At 42.7% G+C, this 22697-nt stretch overlaps 2 protein-coding genes across 3 annotated transcripts; one reads left to right on the top strand and one right to left on the bottom strand.

The window, feature by feature from the left end:
• Positions 1 to 503: 503 nt before the first annotated feature.
• Positions 504 to 14668, top strand: ndrg1a (N-myc downstream regulated 1a). 2 transcript variants are annotated; one of them, XM_085791848.1, is made up of 16 exons: positions 504 to 565; positions 5096 to 5170; positions 6011 to 6046; positions 8447 to 8552; positions 8828 to 8948; positions 9255 to 9317; positions 9423 to 9483; positions 10090 to 10176; positions 10332 to 10388; positions 10541 to 10644; positions 10863 to 10919; positions 11019 to 11070; positions 11474 to 11521; positions 11949 to 11984; positions 12327 to 12378; positions 13033 to 14668. In XM_085791848.1, exons 2-16 carry the CDS (start codon positions 5114 to 5116, stop codon positions 13287 to 13289), a joined length of 1194 nt encoding a protein of 397 aa, XP_085647974.1. In that variant the 5' UTR covers positions 504 to 565; positions 5096 to 5113; the 3' UTR covers positions 13290 to 14668. The 2 variants fall into 2 exon arrangements, with proteins under 2 accessions (XP_085647974.1, XP_085647976.1); XM_085791850.1 differs by lacking the exons at positions 504 to 565; positions 5096 to 5170; positions 6011 to 6046 and adding an exon at positions 7764 to 8007.
• ccn4a (cellular communication network factor 4a) lies at positions 14180 to 21081 on the bottom strand. The gene is made up of 5 exons (XM_085791851.1): positions 20723 to 21081; positions 17667 to 17949; positions 16698 to 16952; positions 15622 to 15815; positions 14180 to 15534 (listed from the first exon to the last, which is right to left on the bottom strand). The coding sequence occupies exons 1-5, from the start codon at positions 20768 to 20770 to the stop codon at positions 15235 to 15237; spliced, it is 1080 nt and encodes a 359-aa protein (XP_085647977.1). The 5' UTR covers positions 20771 to 21081; the 3' UTR covers positions 14180 to 15234.
• Between the last annotated feature and the right edge of the window lie 1616 nt (positions 21082 to 22697).

The following is a 22697-nucleotide window of genomic DNA, read 5'->3' as shown; positions in this document are numbered from 1 at the left end:
TCTCACATTTGGCTAAACTTTTTTTGTGGTTTGTCAGCATATTATGAAACAGCAACAACCCAGAGGAAATATGAGGAATTATATATTTAGAGGGAAAAGAATTGTAGCCTACATGAGATTTAAAAACAAAACAAACAGACAAAAAAACAAAACAAAACATGGAGGATAAATGTAAATCTCCTCTGTCAGACTGGTAATCCCATGAAAGTGGTGATAGATCAGGAAGGGAGGTAAAGCAGGAGAAGGGAGTTATCTCATGAGTCAGTGTCACCAGCTTCCCCATCATGCAACCGCTGGAAAGAGTCAGACTGCCTTATCAATCCCACAGCTGCCGCTGCCCAATGGAGAGAGCAGCGTGGAAAGTGGGCCGGGCTGCACACCCCCAAGGCTTTATAAAATTCCCTCATACATCCGCCTTGTGCTTCACGTTATAAACAAAGCGACGTTTCTGTCACTGCTGCAACTTGCCGCAACTGTTTGAAGAAAGAGAGAGAGAAAAAGTATTTGTGGACATTTTTGGGAGGAGGAGTGTTCATCTCAGGACAATCACAAGTGAAATCCACAGGTAGGTTTCTGCTCCAAATCATCCAGTCATTTCTTGTCTCAGTGGTTGTTTTTTTTTACTTTTAATTTTTTTATATAAGGAAATGGGCGCTAACCTCCGCAGCGTGTCTGAGCACGTTGTTTGATACAGTCAAACTCCGCTGAGATACAGTCAGTACAAGACCGAAAGAGTCTGTTTTACAAGTAAACAAAGTGTACGTGTGTGTGTTTTATTCGACCACTAATTAGCGCACACTGATTCCACGCACATGTCCTAAATGTTTTTAGATGTATACTCTATTATTAGGTTGCATATTGAACACATTGAATCTGTTTATACATTTGGATATGTATCATGGGAAGGTTGTTTGTGTGCTTTTAAACATTTTTTCAACATGTCTCAGTATTTCTAATAGGCCTAAGGGAGACACTCCCACTGTACTACAGTATGTGCAGCAGGTAGAGCAACATGATCAGAGATCAACATGTGTTTCACACGTGACTCTGGACGATTTTTTCCCAGCAGCACAGGAGCAGGAAGCCTCTATCTCACATGTTGCAAGTACTCTGGTAACAATTGTTGTATAACAGATCCTCTCTGATTTCTGGACTTAATATAAGGAAAACAAACAAAAAACATGCAGATGGGTGGTGCCCTAGGGGAGGGGGAGGAGGAGGTAGAGGCAGAGAGATGGAGGGGGGGGGGGGGGCAACTGGTTTGATCAGACAACATTAAACATATCCTTCTATCGAAGTAAGACTGTGTCCAGACTTGTCCTGTAGGCTGTGTTTAGTTTCAGTCTTCAGATTGTGCCCCTGATCTCCGAGGTGCACAAGGAGGTGTGGTGGTGATACAGGAGGAGGACAGTAAACAGCAACAGCTGCTACATGAATCACTAAAAGTGTTTTTGCTGCCCCACGGAAACCTCCTGGTGATCCCCTGAACCACCCCCCACCCCGCGCTCACCAACTTATCACAGTGACAGGGAGGCACCCACGTTTTGATGTCTTTTACAATCTGAAAATGTAGGTCTGTGACAGCTTAGTCCAGAAGGCCTGCTGCTGCATACGCTGATATTTCAAAACCAGGGATTTGACAGATTAAGCGAGTTCCCAAAGATTAGGGAAGCAATCATTGTCTCTGCAGAGAGATGCTGGTCGGCTCGTGGATATGGAGGCAATGAGGGAGGATGGCCTGGCCTTGATTCCGGCCTCCCGAAAATTGAGACTCGCTGACCAAATCTAATCAGCACATATGTTTCTTTGTCCCTCAGCGAACAGAGAGAGACTTTGAGCTCATGCTGTTTTGTAACTTGGATGTTCTGGCTTAAAGTAGTGTGTCGCATCTGTGGATTTGCCATGGAGAACAAGCACTAATGTGTTATGTAGGCACACAGCAGTGTTGTTGTTGTTGTTGTTGCTGTTGTTTTCCTCTGAAGCTCAAACCACATTATCTCACTGTTGAGTGAAAACACGGGATTTTCAACAAAATCTGCTTTTCAGGAATAAACACATAAAACCTAATCATGAAAATTATGATTACAGTCAAAACCTAAAAAAAAAGTAGTGGATTAGCAATTGGATGATAAGCAGAGTCATGTAGTCCTGCTGTATTACAGTGAATGTCATGGACTATTTAGTTGGTAAATGTAGCCTATGGGTTTTTTTTCTTTTACATCAACAGTATAGATGAGATATAAACAACAGTACCCACAAATATATCTTTGTAAACCATTCTTCTGTGAGTAAAAAAAGCTAATTACTCATTTTCAAAAGAATATTGGCATTGTCCTATAATTTAACGCCAACAGAAATACACAAAACTTCCTTTTAATCCACCTATAACTTGCACATCTGCTGTCCTGTTATGTAAATAAGTTTAAATGAGAAGTACATTATGTACAAGGCTTTACACTGAACATAATCAATATGTTGGTTTCTGTGTTGGTTTCTGATCAATTTCAAAATCTTGTTTCAGAACTAGTGAAAGTGCACCAGCCAACTTCTCACCAGATGCCTCGGCATTTGTGTGCTGTTCTCTGCAGCTGATTCTGGGCTACACATTTTGGATCATCCCGTGCCTATATCCTCCCACTGTTTCCTGTTCATGATTGCATAACACAGTCTCACTTCTGCCAGACCGAGTCTGTGTCAGAGAATAGTGTGTGTGTCTGTTTTTTTTCTTTTTTTTCCCTAAAGCCGCCTGACATTTAAAAAGACCGAACAACAAAACAAGTTGAAACGGGGAAATACTATAGGAACTGGTTTGACTTGGTTAGAGACAATGTGTGACTGTTGCCAATGACACTGAGCCAGTTTGGGGGGGAAGCCAGTTTAAAGAAACCCCCTTTGCTGCAGCAGCAACAAAAAATCCCTATGAGAAAAAGATACACTTCAGAACCATTTACTTCCACTTTATTACTAAATAACACTTCCAATTCACTGATACACCATTAACCAGAAAAAGCAACACAGATCTGCAAAAAACTTTTTTCATGCTTTGAGGGATATTCTTGTTTTTCCATGAGATTCATCCGAATTAACTTGACAAATCGTTGCATAAGAGAGTAAGAGTTAAGGCAGAGGCTTGTGTGTCTTGCTGCTTGGCATCAGGATGCAGTGGAGTTAAACTAAAACTGCTCCTTGGCCAGGTGAAACATTAGCTCAGCTCAGCGAGCAGTCAGCAGGGCACGGTTGGTGTAAACAGCAGGTGACCTACTTGTGTCCGTCGGCTGTCCAGCCAAGCTCCCTCTGCCCGCTGCCAACCTGCCAACAGGTGCTGATGGTGGCCAAGTACAGAGGAAGTCTTCACTCCCGTTTTTTTTTTGTGTGTGTTTTTTTTCTCACTGATGTCCCTGAGCTGGTTTCATGTAGCTGTGTTTACAAATGAGCTCGCAAAATAGGCTTAGAGAGGATTCTCCCCTCCCTCGTGTGCACTCGAAATCACTTTTCACATGTTAGACACTGAAACAGCTTGAGACGTTTCATTTTTCATCCCCGATGATCACAAACATGCCTTCTCACACATGGTTATGGAATCTCGACGGGGGCTGAACTCTTGTCCTCTCCAACAAAGCTCCTGCAGTGTGATGGCGGCCATGTTTTGGAAGGCCCCAGCAGAAAAATGAACCTGTTGTTTGATACTCCTCTTCCTCTCTCTGGTATTGTGAGATCTGGCTGACTCCGGTCTCTGTTGTCCAAGTCAGAGGAGCATGTGTGTGTGTGTGTATGTCTGTGTGTGTGTGTGTAGGGCGCATTCTGCCGGACAACCGTCATCTCCACATTTGAAATATAGTGACTCACTTCCTCTCAAAGAGCGTCTTGCTCTTGCGGCCTCAGTGTGGCCCCCGTTGGTTGTTGGTTGATGTTGATGAATTTTCTGCCTCGGCTGTATACAAAGACAAACAACAGAGACAGAGAGCGCATAACAGATGGAAGGAGCCTGGAAAAGAGCAAACACAGCGACTGAAACCAAGCAGAAACCAAGACAAACACAGAAAAAATGGCAGAAGGCAAAGAGCTAGAAAGCCAAGCCCAAGGCTGAATAGAGGCTGGGATGTGTTGATGGGAACCGGGGGTGTCCGCTGCTTCCTGAGCTCCTTCCTATGTGTGGGTCAGTGATGGCCCCCTTTAGCAGCAGGAGGAGGGGGAGGAGGGCAGACCCCTGGCTCTCAGGAGCCACCAGGGCCAGTGGACAAAGAGCTCTCTTAACTGGCTAATTTGATTTGCATGCAGAGCTGCAAACCGCCTGCTCTTCTCCAGCACAGCTTCATGGTCCACACAGCCTGGATTCTCTGTACATGCATCCCCTCCCCTCCCCTCCCTTTTCCTCCCCTCTCCTCCCCTTCTTCTCTTTCACTTCTCTCTTTCTTTTCTTGCTCTCTTTCTCTCTATCTCTTCATTCAATTCCCAGAATCTCTCTCATTGAACAGGGCCTTGTTGTGTTCGTTTTTTGAAATATGTTCCCAATTTTGAATCTATTATCTGGGATGGGATGGGGTGGGGTGGGGTGGGGTGGGGTGGTGCTGCTGCTGCTTCAGTTTTCAGCACAATGTGGCCACAGCGTAGAGTTTTTCAACATGGTTCAGTAAGGCGTGTGAGAGAGAAAAATCACATTTCTATCTTTTTCCACGCCACGAGACCACCCTCTTATCTGTCACCTGTTTGTGCAAGTGGCAGAACAGGAGTTGGGTGTGTGCAAAAGCGACTTGTAAGTGTGGTTTTTGGGCCTGGCTGTTGTGTGGTTGCCATGTTCTTGTGCATACCGCAGTGCGAGTCTCTGCCTGTACCTGTGTGTGCACCTGTGTGTGCGTGAGTGTATTCAGGTTGAGTCAGAGTTGTCTCTTTTACTGGCTTTGTAAAGAAACACAAAACTAACAGTCGCACCCACCCCTGGTAATCTGTCATTTTATCATCAGGTCAGCCACTTATAACCCTCCCATCTTTTCAGCGCCCTTTTGAAAAGCCACACACCTATTTTATAACGTTTCATTTTTCATCTACTCAATTGAATCAGTCGCTCACTGGCAAAACTATCTCCTCTGACCCCCAGGCTCTCCAGCTCTTTGAAATGGATGACATCCAGACCGTTGAGTTCAAGCCCCTGCTGGTTGACAGGGAACTGCCGGTATGTATTCTGAACAGAGCCAAATGAAATCAAGTTATAAATAGTTCCCACAGAAATGTGTCTTAGCATGGTCAAGTAGCGTGTGTGCTTTATTCAGAATTACTTCATATTTTCAATAAAGACAGACACAGTTAACCAAAGAATATACTGTAATTATTCAATGAAATATTAATGTTTTTCCAAGGATAAATTTCATGACACTGCTTGGTCAATAAAACAAGATAACAGATATACAATCAGTTGTTGTTATAGCAGAAAATTGACTTTTTTGGATCAGCTATGAAAGGATTCAGAGATCACATACACGACTGATAACATAGTTTTATTTCAGCTACATAAATATACATAGATGTTTGATGATAAACATAAAATGTTTTTCTTCTTCAATTTTCTTCTATATGTTTATGAAGTATAACATATCTCGAATAGCAACTAAATAGATCTGCACCTGTGATAATAGATATCACACTGATAAAGAAATAGGATTAAAAACACAATATAAGAAGAGATGGCAAGGAATGAGTTGTTCAAGCATGTCCAGAAACAGAGCCTCATGAACGGACTTTACTTTTCACCCCAAGTTTGTCAATAAGGTCTGCTGACCTTTGTCACAGCTCTGTCCTAAATCTGGCTCTACAAAGAATACCGTTCAATCATTGATGAATTGTCCACCACCACCACTGCTGCAGAGAGCAGTGCAGTTCAAATGATGCTTAGTGCTTATACGGACATGAAAATACATGCAATGACAGGGTGACGCCCTCTCGATATTAGATAATAGCATTTTAGACTGTAATTGCATTAGTTGTATATTTTCATGACTCTGATCTTTCCTTTCAGGGCCTGAGAGAGGCTGTACAGCAGCTTGTTATCAAGGTATGTTTGCACACACATCCTAGATATATTATTTGATGCTTGAGTTTACAGATGATCCAAATGATCAGTGTCATAACCAGATGGATTTTATGAACAAATTTTTGATATTTTGACTTGTGTAGTACCACCTAGTGGCTGATAAAAAGAAATACCGGTCGGAGTGGCTCATCTGTCTCGGTGATGACCTTTCATCCGCTGTGATTTTATTAGGACTAAAATCTAATCTGGGTTCTGCTAATTCAGTCAGCTACTGAAAGTGATGAAACACACTTTGGACTGGATTTGTAATATAACACAGCTACAGTGCATCAACCCTATCACTTTCCTCTCCAGTGCACACACACTCGCACACTTTTGGTTAGGGTGTGGGTGTGTTGCTGAGTCCGGAGGCCTCTCAGCACCTTGGGCAGCGCTCTGGCTCAGTATATTAGCCTACTCTCCTTTCTTTTATAATGCATTGACCAACACCTCAGACATAATTGCTGCAGTCTATGATTTCACTTTACACCAGGTAATGGGTCTCCTGGTCAAGCTTCATCAGTCCAAACTCAGAGTTAATTTGCTTTTAAAGCTCTTGGTGTCAGAGTTTACCAGGGCAGTATCCAGGGCAAGTCTTTGATATCTTTGCTGCAGCTGAGCTTCTAACAATCACTCACTTTGGATTAGAGGAGGGTGGTGATATTGGGGATTTACTTCCTTAGATTGATTGGAAATGCATATGCAAAACAGGCACAGAAAGCCACTGCTTTTCTCAATGTGGCTCTCATAGGTGCACATACATGCATGCACACAGACACATGCATATTGCAGTGCAGGATTATCTCATCTGTGTAGCCTACGTGCTCGAGTGTGTTAAGTGGGCGGGGCGTGGGGTAGTGAATCCTTTGATGTTTACATGTACGTTGCGTCCAGTAAACAGGTTATTACACCTCCCTGGATGTTCCTCTAGAGCAGATCCTATGAGCCTAAACTGGTTTGAAAACCACAACAGGTCATTCTGTACAATCGATATGACCTGCTGAACAGGTCAGGTTACCACTGGAAACTCTCTAGGAAACTTAATTTCAAAATAATATTTAGATAAAAATATAGATTTTTTTTGTCTGCAGTGTGTTTTTCCACCTCTTTTAGATGAGACATAACACTCCTCCAGGAGAACATATAGAATATATACCATACACGCTTATTGTGATGGTAAACTGCTTCAACCTTTAAATAAGATTCATGTGATTTTGGGCAACATTTACAACTAAGAACATCTTCATTTGAAAGAATTTGTGAACATCCTTGACAATTAATGTTGATAATTTCAGCTTTTATATTGAAACACATTTTATTTCATTTATTGCCTCAGGTTTTATAAACCCACCAAGTCATACACAATCAATCATTGACTGTTTATGGGGTGTTTGTAGGAAATGTTTAGGACTGTCATCTGAAGCCACACAAGACAGTTCACACTCATGCTGAGTGCTACTGAAATGTGTATTCTTTAAGTTGGGTGTTACTCAGCTCAACCATTATTTTGAAATTGCTTGCTCTGAATATTGCTGAATAATGGCTGCCAGCTTCTCAGCGCTCATTCATTCAGCTTGCTCCCCAACTGGTCACACACCCTTACTTACTCATCATGCCAACGCACTCGCCGATGGCCCTCTGTCTGACATTGGCTGATCCAATTTAGGGATCTCTTCATCTAGAATTAGCTTGTTTTGACCAGCCTGCAAGGCACCATGGGAGGCCAAGAGCTTAGGCCAACTGGTAAGCAGCAGGGGTATAAAACACAGCTCTCAGTGCAGGGCTAAACAACTCCAGTGCTCACCAACAGTTGGATCTATAGCTCAGAGAGCCGTTGCAACTGCACTTTTTTCCAGTAGCGAGCAGTGTTGGATTCCTCTCCTGCAAACATGGTTCTGGAGGATTCTGATGTGGAAATGATAGTCGCTGAGATTGAAGTCAGCGTGAGTACACTAAAAGCCTGCATTCAAATGTTTGCACTGAACAGTTTCCAGTGGATATGTTGGATTATGCTGCCTGCTGGACAGCAGCTTCTGATGTCGGAGTTGTTGCATAGGTGTCATTGCTGACTGGACAGTAACTTTGGATTTTCTTGGAAGTAGCTTTTGTGGCTCATCACATAAAATGGATCAGAGTTTCATCAGTGGTTAATGAGTTTTCTAGCTTGGCTGCAAAGTGGCATGGGAAAAACATCATTAGATGAGGCAGTAATGTGGATGACTTATTGCAGAATGCATGAATGAAGGTCATGCAATTTGCTCATTTTGTGCAATTTATTTTCATCAGATGCTTTTTAATTGAAATGAGAGTGCTGGTACATTTATTCAGATTTAACATTTTACTTTTTATGCTAAGTTGGGTCATTGTTTCTTGCACCTATAGGAGCATGATGTGGAGACTCCTCATGGAAGAATCCACTGTACAATGAAGGGGGTTCCCAAGGGGGACAGACCCGTCATCCTCACCTTCCATGACATCGGACTGAACCGTAAGCTTGGCTCCTCATTCAGCTCTATCTAGGTGAAACATCTGTTGTTGTGCCTGAAGCCCGGAGTGTTTTGAATTACTGCACCACGTGGGACAAGATTAGGTCCACCAAGATAACTTTATGTGATTAAGTCTACTTCATTACAATATTTGAACTGTTCTAGTTCGATCAACAGAGTTATGCGACAGTGTCAAATTTTGCAAGACGATGTGTAACAACTGCATGTTAAAAACAAATTATGCAAGCCTCGGTTAAGTGTCGCGTTTTCTCCCCAGACAAAACCTGCTGGGACTCGCTCTTCAACCACGAGGACATGTCAGAGATCATGCAGCACTTTGCCGTGGTTCATGTCGACGCCCCCGGGCAGCACGAGGGAGCCAATACCTTTTCCACTGGGTGAGCCAGACACACAAACACGGATCTCATGTATGTCAAGCAGTCTGTGACCTTTGACTCCACAGGTAGATCACTGTGGATGTAGTCGAGACGGCCTAATTTGACAAGTGGGATGTAGGGACAGGTGCTTATCTGGTTGAGCCTAATCTCTGCTTTGATAGTGGGACTTTGACTTGTGTTAATGCTACCTGAACATGATCTGATAGTGAACAGATCCGATCAAACACAGAGGGCTGTTATAAATAATAAGGAGCAATATAATGCAGCGATAAGATAGTAGTGACGGTTGTTTTTCTGTGTTTCCAGATATGAGTACCCCTCCATGGACCAACTCTCTGAGACACTCCCTCTGGTGCTGAAGCACTTTGGGTAAGTTGAGCTTCAGTTTTCACACTGACCCCTCACTCATATATTCAAGATGTTTTCTAACCTGTTGTTCTAACAGTATCCACGTATCTTTGTGTACCAACACAGGCTGAAGAGTGTTATCGGCATGGGCATCGGAGCCGGGGCCTACATTCTGACCAGATTCGCTGTAAGTACCCCCCGCCCCCTCGCGAGCATCTCAGTCAGGCTTAATAATTATGAGTTTTAATCAATCTGGGATTAGCAGAGCCAGCTAATGTGTTTCTCCTTTTTGCTGATTTTGGCAATATAACACAGCTTATTGCTTGAGCCTGCTGAGCCATAAAAGCCTCAGGAATGTTCCAGATCAGCTCAACACTAACACTGTGCTCAATGGGAAGTCTCACCCTGTTGACACAAGGCTGACAGAGATGCAACGTGAAACTCCCCACAGCAGCCTTCTCTTTTACTAAAATAAGTGTGAAATATTGCAGGAAATATATTTTTTATTGAACATTTATTCAACGAGGGGAAACCTCTTTGAGATTAAGATCTAGCCTGGTAAAGATAGGCAGCAATAATTGTGAGCTTCAAACATAAAAAAGATGTCACAAACAGAAATCCGATCGTAAAATTACAATCATAAAAACAACCTAGAATATGGCACCTTAAAACACTAAAATTACACTCGACCAGTAAAACAACACCATAATGCGAACACATTCGGATTGTAAAAGTACAACTCTGTGTTTACACCAGGCTGAATACATAATGTCTGTTTGTGTGTGTGTTTTAGCTGGACTACCCCAACATGATGGAAGGCTTGCTGCTCATCAACATCAACCCATGTGCTGAGGGATGGATGGACTGGGCTGCCCACAAGGTAACACACACAAGCCCATCATAATAGCTCATACATACACAATTATAATTATGTGACACACCATAGACTCATCTGTGAATATTGTGGACTTGCAGATCTGACAATAAGTTAAATGCTGCATTAAAACTAAACGTGACATTTATGTCTAATTTCAGATCAGCGGCTGGACTCACGCCATGCCTGACATGATCATCACCCACCTCTTCGGAAAGGTACACCTTCCTTTTTTGTTGTTGTTTTTTTCCTTTTCGCAATTATTTTTAATCCCACCACACCAGTACACTAGGTCAGTGTGCTATCAACTAGCTTTACCAGGTCTTTATGTCTCAGTGAGCTGAACTGATTTTGTGTTTGGTGACCACAGGAGGAGATCCACCACAACCAAGACATGATTGCAACATACCGCCACCACATCATCAACGACATGAACCAGTTCAACCTGCATCTCTTTGTCAAGGCCTACGAAAGGTAAACACATCAGCGTTGATCTACATGTTGCAGTGATGGAGTGAAATTTAGGAGGAGGAGGAGGAGGAGGAGGAATTCAGTGCAAGAAATACACAAAATAAAGCTCAACCCTTAGCTGCAACAGGTGGTGGAGCCTTATCTTCAATAACTAAAAATTAAGATAAAAAAATAGATTTGTCTATAATATCCTTTGTGTTTGTTTTTGTCTTTCTTTACAGTCGGAGGGATCTTGAGGTTGAGAGGCCGATCCCAGGAAGCAATGTCAGAACCCTCAAGTAAGTTGATATCAAGCCACAAGAAAACATTTTTTATTTCAATGATCACAAAATGAAAATCTAGACTAATGTGCGAATGTGTGTGTTCCCCTCATTCAGGTGTCCTTCTCTGCTGGTGGTCGGCGACAGCTCTCCTGCCGTGGAGGCTGTGGTGAGTTGAAGCACGAACGCTGACCTTCACACAGCCATAACAAACGAGGCTCTGATGCTAATGATCTTACTTCCCACCACGTATTGCCCAGCTAACTTGTGCTGGACGTGTTTTCCGTTCACTTCGGTCACCTCTTTAAGCCGTAGAGATATGCGAGATTTAATGCTGGAAGACAGAAGTTTTAAATGACTTAGATGAGAAAGCCTTGTGTAGCAACAAAAGTCAAGTGACAGTGTAGTTTTAATCTATAAAAGTTAATAGATTTAGTATTTTTTTTTACTGTGAGAGGTGCAACAAATCTTTCACTATCCCCTGGCGGTGCATGCAAATAAATAAATTAAAATAAAAATACTATTATGTGAAAGACACAACTTAATATGTTTATTTTTTTGTGCACCCACAGGTTGAGTGCAACACCAAGCTGGACCCAACAAAGACTACCCTGCTCAAGGTAAAGGAGCCTGTTTCTGCTGCGTCCCCCTCCCCCTCCACCTTCTGTCCCATATCCTCCTCAGATTATAATAGCCTTGATGGAAACGCATCGCCTGATAAGATTCCAGTGGCTCAGCATTTACCTGGTGACATATTAACCAGAAGTAGAACAGCTGAACGCAATCTGCTTCAACTGACCTACTTGTGTTGGCCTTTTATGATCCACGACTGAAACCAAATGGCTGTTGGAGCTAAAACAGGCGCCGTTTCCCGAGGTTAACTGTTCGAGGGTCTAGAGGTTGCAGGGGCGAGGTGTTCAGCGTGTTCAAATGGGACACGCAGAGTATAATGGAGGGTAATGGGGTGTATCCGCTGCTGCGTGAATGTACAAGCGCCGATGTGCTAAATGCTAATGGCCCCCTTTGTGCTCTCCCTTTTCTCTCCAGATGGCTGACTGCGGTGGCATGCCCCAGGTTGACCAGGTGTGTATGTCTGTGTTGTTGTGTGACAGCAAACGGCTCTGCAAGAGACCGTATAGCTGCCGTAGAACAGGCTGGATAATCAGTGCATAGGGTCAGGTGGAAGGCTGGATGGCATAAGAAGGTTGCACCTAAGAGCATTAGCAAGTAGCAGACATGAACCGCATTTGTCAGGTTGTAATCCGCCGCCCTACGCAGCACCTGCTCATAGCAGCTGTCATATCTCAGAGCCTGAACAGTGAGCTATTGGATGAGAAATTGAGTCTGTTATGTTATGTAAACAAGAGTGGTTATTAATGACGTGTGGACTGATTATCTCCCCCCTTGTGTTTTCTTCATATGCAGCCTGGAAAACTGACAGAGGCGTTCAAGTACTTCATTCAGGGGATGGGATACAGTAAGTATTGGAGACATGCAGAATCTATGTTGAGGCTAAGATTGCACAACATTGTAAAAGAAACCCCAAAAACTTGTACTTTCTGAGTTCATGATGCTAAAGCGGAGTTTTCTGCCACCTTGTGGTGAGATGAGGTCTGCATCCTCCTCTTCACTCCTTGGTGTGGGCTAATACATGACTCATGCTCTCACTGTGGTGTAACTTGAACTCAACTGCAGGTCAGCTGCAGATGCTCAACGTTAACTTGGAACAGTATTTACATACAGTAACAATATTATTCAGTAAAATTATCAGTAATTTCTATCTGTAAAATGTACTTTAACTGTAAAATACTGGCTTTATCAAAGGTATTTAACATGCCATTTGATAATTATTACTGATGCATAAATAGATGTTTAATGTGTAACTATTTTATATTTTGTTAAGTGTTAACCAATTATATTGATATTATCACTGTGGACTGTGGAGATGTTTACCTACAAATAGCAACTATAGTTGTCAAATAAGTGGTGACATAAAAACGACTATATATTCAATTAGACCTAATAGTCATACTGAGTGACATGAACTTGAGTAAATTAGTTCAGCTTCATTACTGCACCAGAATAAGGTTCAGTCAGTGCATTTACTAAATCCTCCTCCTCTCCTCCTCAGTGCCATCTGCCAGCATGACCCGCCTGGTCCGCTCCCGCACCGCCTCCGGCTCCAGCGTCACCTCCTTCGAGGGCAACCGCTCCCGCTCCCACACCAGCGAGGGAAACCGCTCCCGCTCTCACACCAACGAGGGCAGCCGCAGCCGCAGCCACACGGTGGAGAACCAGCGCGGACGCTCCCACACGGACACGATGGACGGCACAGCCAACAGCAACGTTGACCAGGCTGTTCCCAAGTCCACGGAAGTGTCCTGTTAAGTGACCCCCAACCCCCACACCCTCTCCCTGCAACCCCCACCCCCCTTCACTCTCTGGACACCTGAACCTCTTGAGAAGGTCTCTTCGGTTTGTGCTGCGCTGCCTCCAACTGACACACACGCACACACACATTCCTGCGCTCACACAACACTGATGGCGGACAGGGACACTACAGTATAGCACGCCTGGGTTTGCAAAAACGCACAATGGACTCTCACCTGCAGAGTATTCAGTGCAGCTGAGATGTCCCAATTTTGAAAATAGGATGTCTTATGAGCAGGAGGTCAAGGGGCGACTGTCTTGTCATTCTGAGGAGCTCAAACATATGTGAGTGGCAAACGCTCCTGAGCTCCTTAGTTGGGCGAGTGTGTGGTTAGGGGCAGCGCAGCATCTGGGAATGCCGAAGCAGAGAATGTCAGAGAAAGCTGTGGCTTCGAGTAAACCAGCTTGTACATGTATCGCTCATAATCTCTCATATATTAAAAAAAAAAAAGTTTTAATTTCCATTTCTGCATTCCCTTCATCCTGTTTTTATCCATTTTTACCGTACTGACACCGCTTTCTCAAATATACCTGACTGTAAATGTTTTCTGTTTTCTCATCATAATTGTTTGATCATTTATTCTTTTACTTTCTATGTCTGAAGTGTTGTTGTTTGTACGTAGGAGCAGATTTGTAGATGTGGAGGGAAAAAAAGGGGTGGGGTGGGGAGGGCACTTGGGTAAACAAAACACATGGCAGTTTGCTTCTCAAATTGCAAACACAACTTTGAAAATTAAGGGACATACTTAAAATATATCATGTACATACATCAAATATTGTTTCATCTTGCCAATGTCCGTATATCCTTGAGGTTTTTTTTTTGTTTTTTTTAAAAACATCTTCTGTATTGTCATGAATCTTATCAGGAATGACATGATCATTAAAAGCTTTTCCATTAATCAAAACACACCCTGAAATACAAATTCAAAAGCTTTCATGTCTTATGCTTTATTAATGGATCACGGCCTCAGACAAAAAGTTGTGTTTTCAGTCTTCTTTTTTTTTAAATGATGATTTCTATGCAATCAAGCACAATGGAACAAAGATGTGCCATGGAATTGTTCACTTTTTAGACGTGATGCTCCTATGTGGTTGTGGATTTTTTTGGGTGAGTGATGTGATAGGTCCACATGTTAACATGAGGATAGCCATAGAACTTACCTGACACCTTCTACTCCTGTATTTTACTTGCACTACAGCAGCAATTTTGCTTTGTAGAACACATACACAGCTTTGTAAAGATGCGTTGCACAACCGTCTAATGCTGTAGAAAAGCATTAAAATGACATAACAGTTTGTATTTATTAAAAAAATGACAATAAAAACCCTGTAACAGATCTTCCCTGATTGTGTTTTTTTTATTATTATTATTAATAAAAAGTTGTGGACATTTATAAGACAGTATTAAAAGTAAGGCTTTGTCTTTGGCATATTAGCTCATCTCTGCCTTTTTTATTTTTTTTATTTATTATGGAGAAACCTCCATGAAAAATAATAAAAGGAAAATATCTACAGTGAAGCCTTATTACCTAAGTTGGCTCGTGAGTTTAGAGACAATGTTTGATTGTTCTTGGAAGCAGCTCAAGAACATCACATATGTTCTAACATATGTCAAAAGCTGTATAAATAAATTAAGCCTTCAAATATTTCACACACTCACTGGCTGAATATTTTCATTTGCAAAGTACTTCTTCAAATATTCTTCAAAAGCACATCATGCTTTATGAATCCATTCTGGAGACACATGTAGAATTCATATTTACAGATTTTTCCAATAGGAAAAAAAGACCATAAGAAAATCCCTTGTACATAAACATACATATTACAGATATAAAAATTTGCATCAAAAAGAAAGACGTCACATGCCCCTCCAGGCTGAGAGCTTGGCTGACATGTGGTGTCTTTAGTTCACGACTTCTGAGTAACCATAGTAACTCTCCAGGTCGGCGAAGATGTCATTGGGGTTCTTGCAGCTGAGGTTGCAGAAACAGGCCTGGACCCACAGCATCTTCCAGGTGAATCCCGTCCCGTTCGGACACTCAAACTCCACGTCAATGGTCTTGGACTTGTAGGGGATGCAGCAGCGCTCGTCCGTGCAGACGCCGCAGTATTTGGGCCTGTACTCTTTCTTGCTGGTGCAGCCGGAGATGGTGAGGTTAGAGGATTGATCTTCTCGGTAGATGTTCAGACATTTCTTTCCTGGCTGTGGGAAAGGAAGGAGATGACGTTACTTCCTGTGTCCTCATTCAATCCATGTGTGATCGCTTAACGTATGAAACAGGAATACTACCTTGATGTGTTTGGTGATGTCCACTTCACAGGGCCGCAGGTTGCAGAGGCGGGACTCTTTGACCAGCTCACATTGGTCGTTGGCGTTAGAGATCCTCATGGACAGGCCGCGGCCACAGGTCCTTGAGCAGGGGCTCCATGAGGTAGTCTGGGTAATGCAGTTCTTGTGCCAGCTCCTGGTTTCAGCTGGGAAAGCTGAATGGATGTGAATCAGAGGAGCGGTAAACAGACGATGTCATGGCTGCAAACATCACAGTATGTTATATTTCATGCAAACTGATGGACGTTGTTATGATTTAGCTTTACTTTCTGCAGGCTCACTCCTACTGAGGGCCATTTGTTCCTAAGTCCGTAGGCTACATTGCCTCGTACTGTATTTGTTTTGAATCTAAATTGTTTAACTGTGTTTTTCCTAGTGGCCTGGATCTGATTTATTTCCTTATGAAACACAAAGAGATCTCCGTTCACATTCCTCCCTCCACGGCTCACAGCACCTCAGCACTGAACAACTGGAAACTGGATGATACCCAAAAACAGTGTGAGGGCTTCCACAGGAAAGGTTTGGCCTGTCCCTGCACACACTCACACACTCACACTCTTACACACACGCACACACCCAATCCTCATTATCCTCTCCTCCTGGACTACACACGGCTACACACTTTTGGCTGCCAATTTCAAGCACAGCTGCCTCTATTTTACTTCTCCAGTCAAATCATATTGACTATTGACTGTTTTTGTTTTTTTATTAACGGTATTGCTGCAAATTTGCACCAATTTATTTACACACATATCCAAGGATTTGAAACTGTATGAGCTCATTCTGCTTCTACATTCACATGGCCTCAACCTTAATGAACTAGACCCTTCATGATAATTAGTTATAACCACTGTAAGGAATTACAATATGTCTGAGTAATGAATGAGTCCATGTAAACCCAGTGATCTTCTGAATTAATTACCTGGTTTATTGCAAAGAATTGCCTTGACACCCAAACAAAAGATGACCTTAGGTAACCCAAAACAACGGCCACCCTCCAGCCCTCCCTCCTAGCACACGTATCCAAGGAGTCCTACCCTCCACAGCGTGTCTCGGGGCCGTCTTGCGCCCTCTCTTGGGTTCATCGCAGATCCACTGCTCACAGCACTGTCCTCGGACTTTGACCCGGCGTGGGGTTTGGCACCACACCCGGGGAGGTTGGGACTCTGTACACAGAGCCACACAGCCGATGGCACCGTTCACACACACACACTGGTATTTACAGCTGGGCTTGAAGCTCTGCCCATTGCGGTAGATCACACCATCATGCTCACAGCCTGTTCCCACCATATCTGGAGAGGAACGACAGCCAATCACATACGGCATTTCTAGAGACATGCAGGACAAAGTACAAACTCTTGCAAGCAATGTGTGTTCATGTATTGGCCTTGATGATTTGAATATAGCAAAGGAATAATCTGTGACATGTTATGGTAAATAACAATCTAGTTTTCTGCTGTTGTGCTGTGTTGGTGGCTGGTATCAAACAACAGTAATTCAAAACAACTGCAAGCATGAGCCCCACTATGATGTAACAGACAGAAGCCTATGAAAGGCTACAAAATATGCATTCAATTATCATGTATATCATAGCTGTGCAGGTTACTTATAGTTTAAAGTTCAACCCAAAATTCTCAATGGTATGCAGACATTCCCATTACACATAATCAGGCTTTTAATGTGAAAAACTCACTTCCATGTGGATATGCAACTGTTGTTACTGTGTTTCAGAGTGATTTTGACTCAGGAGCTAACTAAGGTGAAAAAGTCTCTTATGGATGTAACCACCATCATAATTCAAATGCATTAATATTCTGCCTGTGTTGTTACTATATCAACCAATGTGGCTGCAGTAGCAAACGCCCACTCTCTTCAAATCTAGCCTGCTCACTTGCAGCCTGTGCTGCTCTGCGGACCGTGAAACCTCTGAAACATCACATTAGAACAGATTTCCCACTGTGCAAGAACACTTGTTTGTTTTGTTGGTTCTGGTGAGCGACACTTACATGCACACACTCCTTTTTCGTACCTAGGCTTGTCCGAGCTGTAGTCACAGTACAGTCCCTTGTGGTAGTCGCAGGTGTCGGCCTCGTTGCACACCTCGCCCACCTGCCGGGCACAGGCCTTGCAGCAGTCACAGCCATCCATGAGGAGGCTCACACCTGGCGGACAGGTAGGGGTGACCTTGGGACACTCGCACGGCCACTTGCAGTACTGTGTCCGGTTGTACTGGTCCGCAAGCGGGGAGGTGACGGCAGGTGGCATGGCAGTGGAATTCTGGGAGTAGGCCTGGAGAGAAGTTGACAAATAAAGTCTGTTATGAAATTAACTTAACATACCAGAGAAGTCACACTAAGTCTTAAGCCTAAGTAGCTGTTGTTTCTCTATGTTTGTGAAAAATCAAAATCCTTTTATCCCATGAAAGGTATTTGACTCCCTGTGGTGAGGTAATATTTTTAATTTCCTTAATCCTTCTAATCATTCTTTCATATCCAGCCCTCTTTGGTAATCCTGTCTCAGTGCGTCAATGTTCCCAAAGGCCTTGACTTGCTTATTTGTTCACCTCTGCTTCACTGTCAACATGATATTCTGCTAATGTGTGGTCATGCTGCGCAACAAATTAAAAAAGTCTATAAAAATGAATTCAACATCCAGTGGAGATAATCTTATTACGTGACCAAGTCTACATGTGTTCCATCATCATATTCAATATCTGTAACTGTGCTAAACAGTTATGAAAAATTACACATCCAGCCAAAGAAATGTAATCAAGATCCCCCCCTCCGTGCATTTTGAGTCTTAAAAGCTGCTTTATGAAGCCAGGGTCACACAGTAAAGGGCTCCGCAGCTCTTAAAAGCAGATGTTCTCACTGATACAGGCCACTCGAGGCACATTAACAGCTCAGCAGTCTGATCTTAGTTTTGGACAGTCATGAGACTGCAGAGAAAGCTTGTCATTTTTGATTTAGATTGTTTATTGTTTGACAAATTTGGGGAATTGGAATTAAATCTTGTTTTGAGAACATGTTGTGCTTGAGAAAATGCCAGAAGATTGCTCTGCAGGTTGTGGTTCAGTAAATGAGAGACTGAAATATGAAATTCGCTTTTAAGACAAAGAAAAGCTGCATTTGCTACAAATACACTGATGAACTATGTTGCACGGATGCAGTAATTCAAGCTGCAGCAGCTAAAATGTCCATCATAATTACCACAATGTGCTGGGGTCTAGAGAGGGAGTGAAGCATTTGACTGGAGGTCCAATATTGTCTGTGTGCTCGTAAATTATAACATGATCCATATGCTCAGAGGAGCACTTTAGTAAGCTTCTAATCCATGGAAGACACACACACACACACACACACACACACACACACAAACACACGTGCATGCACACTTAATCTGTAATTAATTGTGAGAAAACATACTTAATCATCTTATGCATGGCTACTCTATGTCATTTCCCTGCACTTCAATGGAATTATGTTCATATTAATAACTGCTCTGTACAGTGTCGAAAGCTAATTCAGATAAATGAGTTTTAATCAGAGTCGTGCCACTAAGCCATTCCTCAGAAATGCTACTTCTACCCGCAGCTATAGACACACAAAAAAGGAAAACAGGCAAAAAAACCAGTCCAAAACATGTCTATTACCCTTACAAGGACAGGAAAGCAAATTGGGAGGTAGGTGTCTCATAAGTTCATTATGAAAACATGGGATTGACCTAATATAATCATTCATCTTTGCTGACTAAATTTAGCATGCTTGAATTTAAAAAGTATGTAATCACTGTTAAACAAAGGCTGTGTCACAATGCAATAAATGAATTTGAGAAACAGCTTAGTAAGTAGCAAGACGACAGGCAGAGAAAGATGAAAAAATAATAGTGGTCTAAAAATATTCATATGTTCAGTCAGAATCCTCATCTCTTCCTATCGTTCCCTTTGTGGCCTCAAATAGCAGCCAAGTTTTGGTGACGGACAGCTAATCAAAAGTGTTTGTTTTCTCTGTTGAGAGAGGTGACACAGACTGTTGACCTTTCTTCCCCTGCCTGCCTGATGTTTTCTTCCCGTCAGCCCTGGTCACTGCAGGTGACCTCTGGAAGCACGAGTGCAGGCACGGACAAACCCTTCCTCAGGGGAAGAGGAAAACATTTGAAAAAGAATTCACCATGGTTGGTTGATTGAAACTGTCACTCTGGCATTGTTTTAAATTCCCCTGCAAAGGTTTGCAACATTGAGGGCAACATGAACTTTAAGTATTTGAAATACATAAAAGTCTAAGAGATTTTGAGTCTGACAGTGTGAGAATTTGGATTGAAATAATGAGTATAGATGATTTCACTTAAGTGTAAAATATACAATCTGATCATTATTACTTCATTGTATAAAAAAAAAACGAAGTATCCAATTCTACAGTGAACAGCTGATTTAGTTCAAAATAAAGGAGGTCTTTGGAAAACATTCATGAATCAACTTTCTTTTTTTTTTTTAAAGCAGTTTCCTATATAACCACGAGGTGGCGCTTAAATATAAGTTAGTCAGAGAAGCAGCAGGGAGGCAGCTGCTCCCATCTCACACTGCAAGTTCAATCTTGGGATGGTTGAGGACAACAATAAGTTTAGTGAGTCTATTCATTCAAACCTAATGTGTCACAAAAGCCCGACACAGTCAGCACTGGCTTGTCAGCAGATGCCTTCATGAATAACAGTGGGAATTCTGCAGTACGAGGAGGGATGCTCAATTAATAAGGTGATAGGTATCTAAGATGATGCACAAGCAAAACACAGCAAGTCATGATAAGGTCGCTTTATAAGCTGCCAACCTACGTTAATTTGTTTGAACTACAGTTACACACATGAAGACCATATATAAATATAGTCACTAAATCACACAGCAAGCTTCCATTGGGGCTTTTGTATTCATTTCATGGAGTAACAATGGATACAAGTGAATGAAGACACGTATTTTCAGACACAGCCTGACCTCCTGCAGTATAACTGTGCCAAATACGCAGTTTGCGCATAAAACAAAAAGATTTGGGGAAGTTCTCCTCCATCCCACCTGTTGAATCCCGCCCGCTGCTAGAATCCACAACAAGAGCCAACTCATCACTGGTGGAGAGCTGCAAATGCATTGAATCCAGAATTAGTCCCGCGTTGTGTTTGTTTTCTGTTGGGGTTGTTTTCTGTTTTTTTTAAACGCACGACGCGCCGCGCTCCGCAGGTGAGCTACATCCTCGTCCCGTCGCTGTCATCTCCGCGCACCTCTGTCTGCGTCCCGGGCTGACAGCCTGTTAAAGAGTCCGGGCTGACGTAAGGTCTGAAAGGACGATCCCTGCATACTTCCGACAGGGGACGGTTTCTCCTCTCCCTCCGCTCCACTTTCACCCGATCCTCCTCCTCCTCCTCCTCCTCCTCCTCCTCCTACTCCTCGCGCTGGCAGGCCTGGTGGTTAGGGAGTGTCTGGAAACCCAGAGACGCTCATGGCCAAGCAGAGGTCTCTCTGCTCTGACCCCTGTTGCTCCATGTCAGATTTTTGATTGTTATCATTAAGTTGCACTGAGGTACACTTTAATGGCTCATCTTCATGCTGTTTTTCCAGAAGTTGCTATAACTGGAAGAAAAACCACAGTCCTTATTAAAATACATTCAAAAAATAAACCCATGCTAATGGTCACAGGGCCGTTGCTAAGAATTCTGGGTCCCCTAATACTTAAGTGGGCCCCTGACTTTTCCAGTTTGTATTATAATTTTTTATTCAGCTTACTTTGTTTTGATGCTAATGCAGCATTACTATGAGTATTAGTCAGTGTCTTATGCAGAATAAATCAGTCATACAAAGACAACGGCCCTGAATGGTCGTCTAAATGTCAAATATAAAAAATGGACATTTACCATTAATGTGTGCACTGCATGCACATTTTATGCATAAATTAATGAAATCGTATTCTCTTCTAACTTTTACAGTCTGCATTAGATTTACAAGCATGCATCTGAAAAGTTGTTTTGTATCAGAATCAAACATGCTGTTTCTTCACTGTAATATATGTGTTATATGTTGTTTTTTTTTCTCTCATCTGCAGAATTTATGAGTTTTGTTGATTTGGGATTATTATGATCTCCAGTCATGATGCCCTAATGTTTAATTTAACAGCATCCCGTCTGATCTCAGCTCATTGCAGATTTTAAGACCTCACTGCCTCCACCTCAGATGCCCCAGAAGAAGAAGATGAAAACTGAATCTGACCTGTGCAAAAAAGTGTTGAGACAATTCTTTGGTTTCAACAGGAGTGAATAAACACACCGCACAGGTTGCATATACCTCCTACCTACTGGGCTATTTTAAGGCTGGGACAGTGTCTGGCCCACAGATGTTCAGTTTAAATCAATGATGTCATCTATCTCAAAGTCTGCAACTTTGCTTTCTTTTCATTTTCCTGGAAATTTGAATGTTTCTCTTTGAGTTGACGCAGGACGAGGACCAGAAGATTCCACTTTACACTGCTCTTCAACCATATGGAAAATGGCTTTTATTTCAGGTCTGCTGATGAAAATATCTCTATGGCCGACAACACACAGAGAAAAAGAGTGATAGATGAGGAATGAGCACTTTGTGAAAGACCAAGGTGCCCCAGGTCTGAACCCCTATTATTTACAGCCGGCCCTCTAATCCCTGTCAGAGAGCTGTCAGCCTCTGAGCTGATCTGAGCAGCGCTCTTCTGTCTGCTCTGCCCGGGACGACCTGACCCCTCCACAACACAATATGCTCTCTATCTCTCTCTCTCTCTGGTGCTTCTTTGCTGTCCTGCTCAGCTTCTCTTCATCTTTACTTTTCCATCTCTGTCACTCTCTGCTCCTCTTTCTCATACCCTTTTCCACCCATGTCATTTCCATTCAGTGGTACACTTTAGAATAGATTTGGGATTTTTATCTGATGTCACCTGTTCTGTGCCAACAAACACCAGTGTCTCTTCTCTATACTTTCTCTGTGGTTCTTTTTAGGGATAGCGTTTTTTAAATCCATACAGTAAGTCTGC

Source organism: Trachurus japonicus, chromosome 11, assembly GCF_045865225.1.
Source record: "Trachurus japonicus isolate A0001 chromosome 11, Traja_1.0".
Taxonomy (NCBI): Eukaryota; Metazoa; Chordata; class Actinopteri; order Carangiformes; family Carangidae; genus Trachurus; species Trachurus japonicus.
Note: the sequence above shows the minus strand (reverse complement) of the source record. Positions and strands in the feature narration are given on the sequence as shown.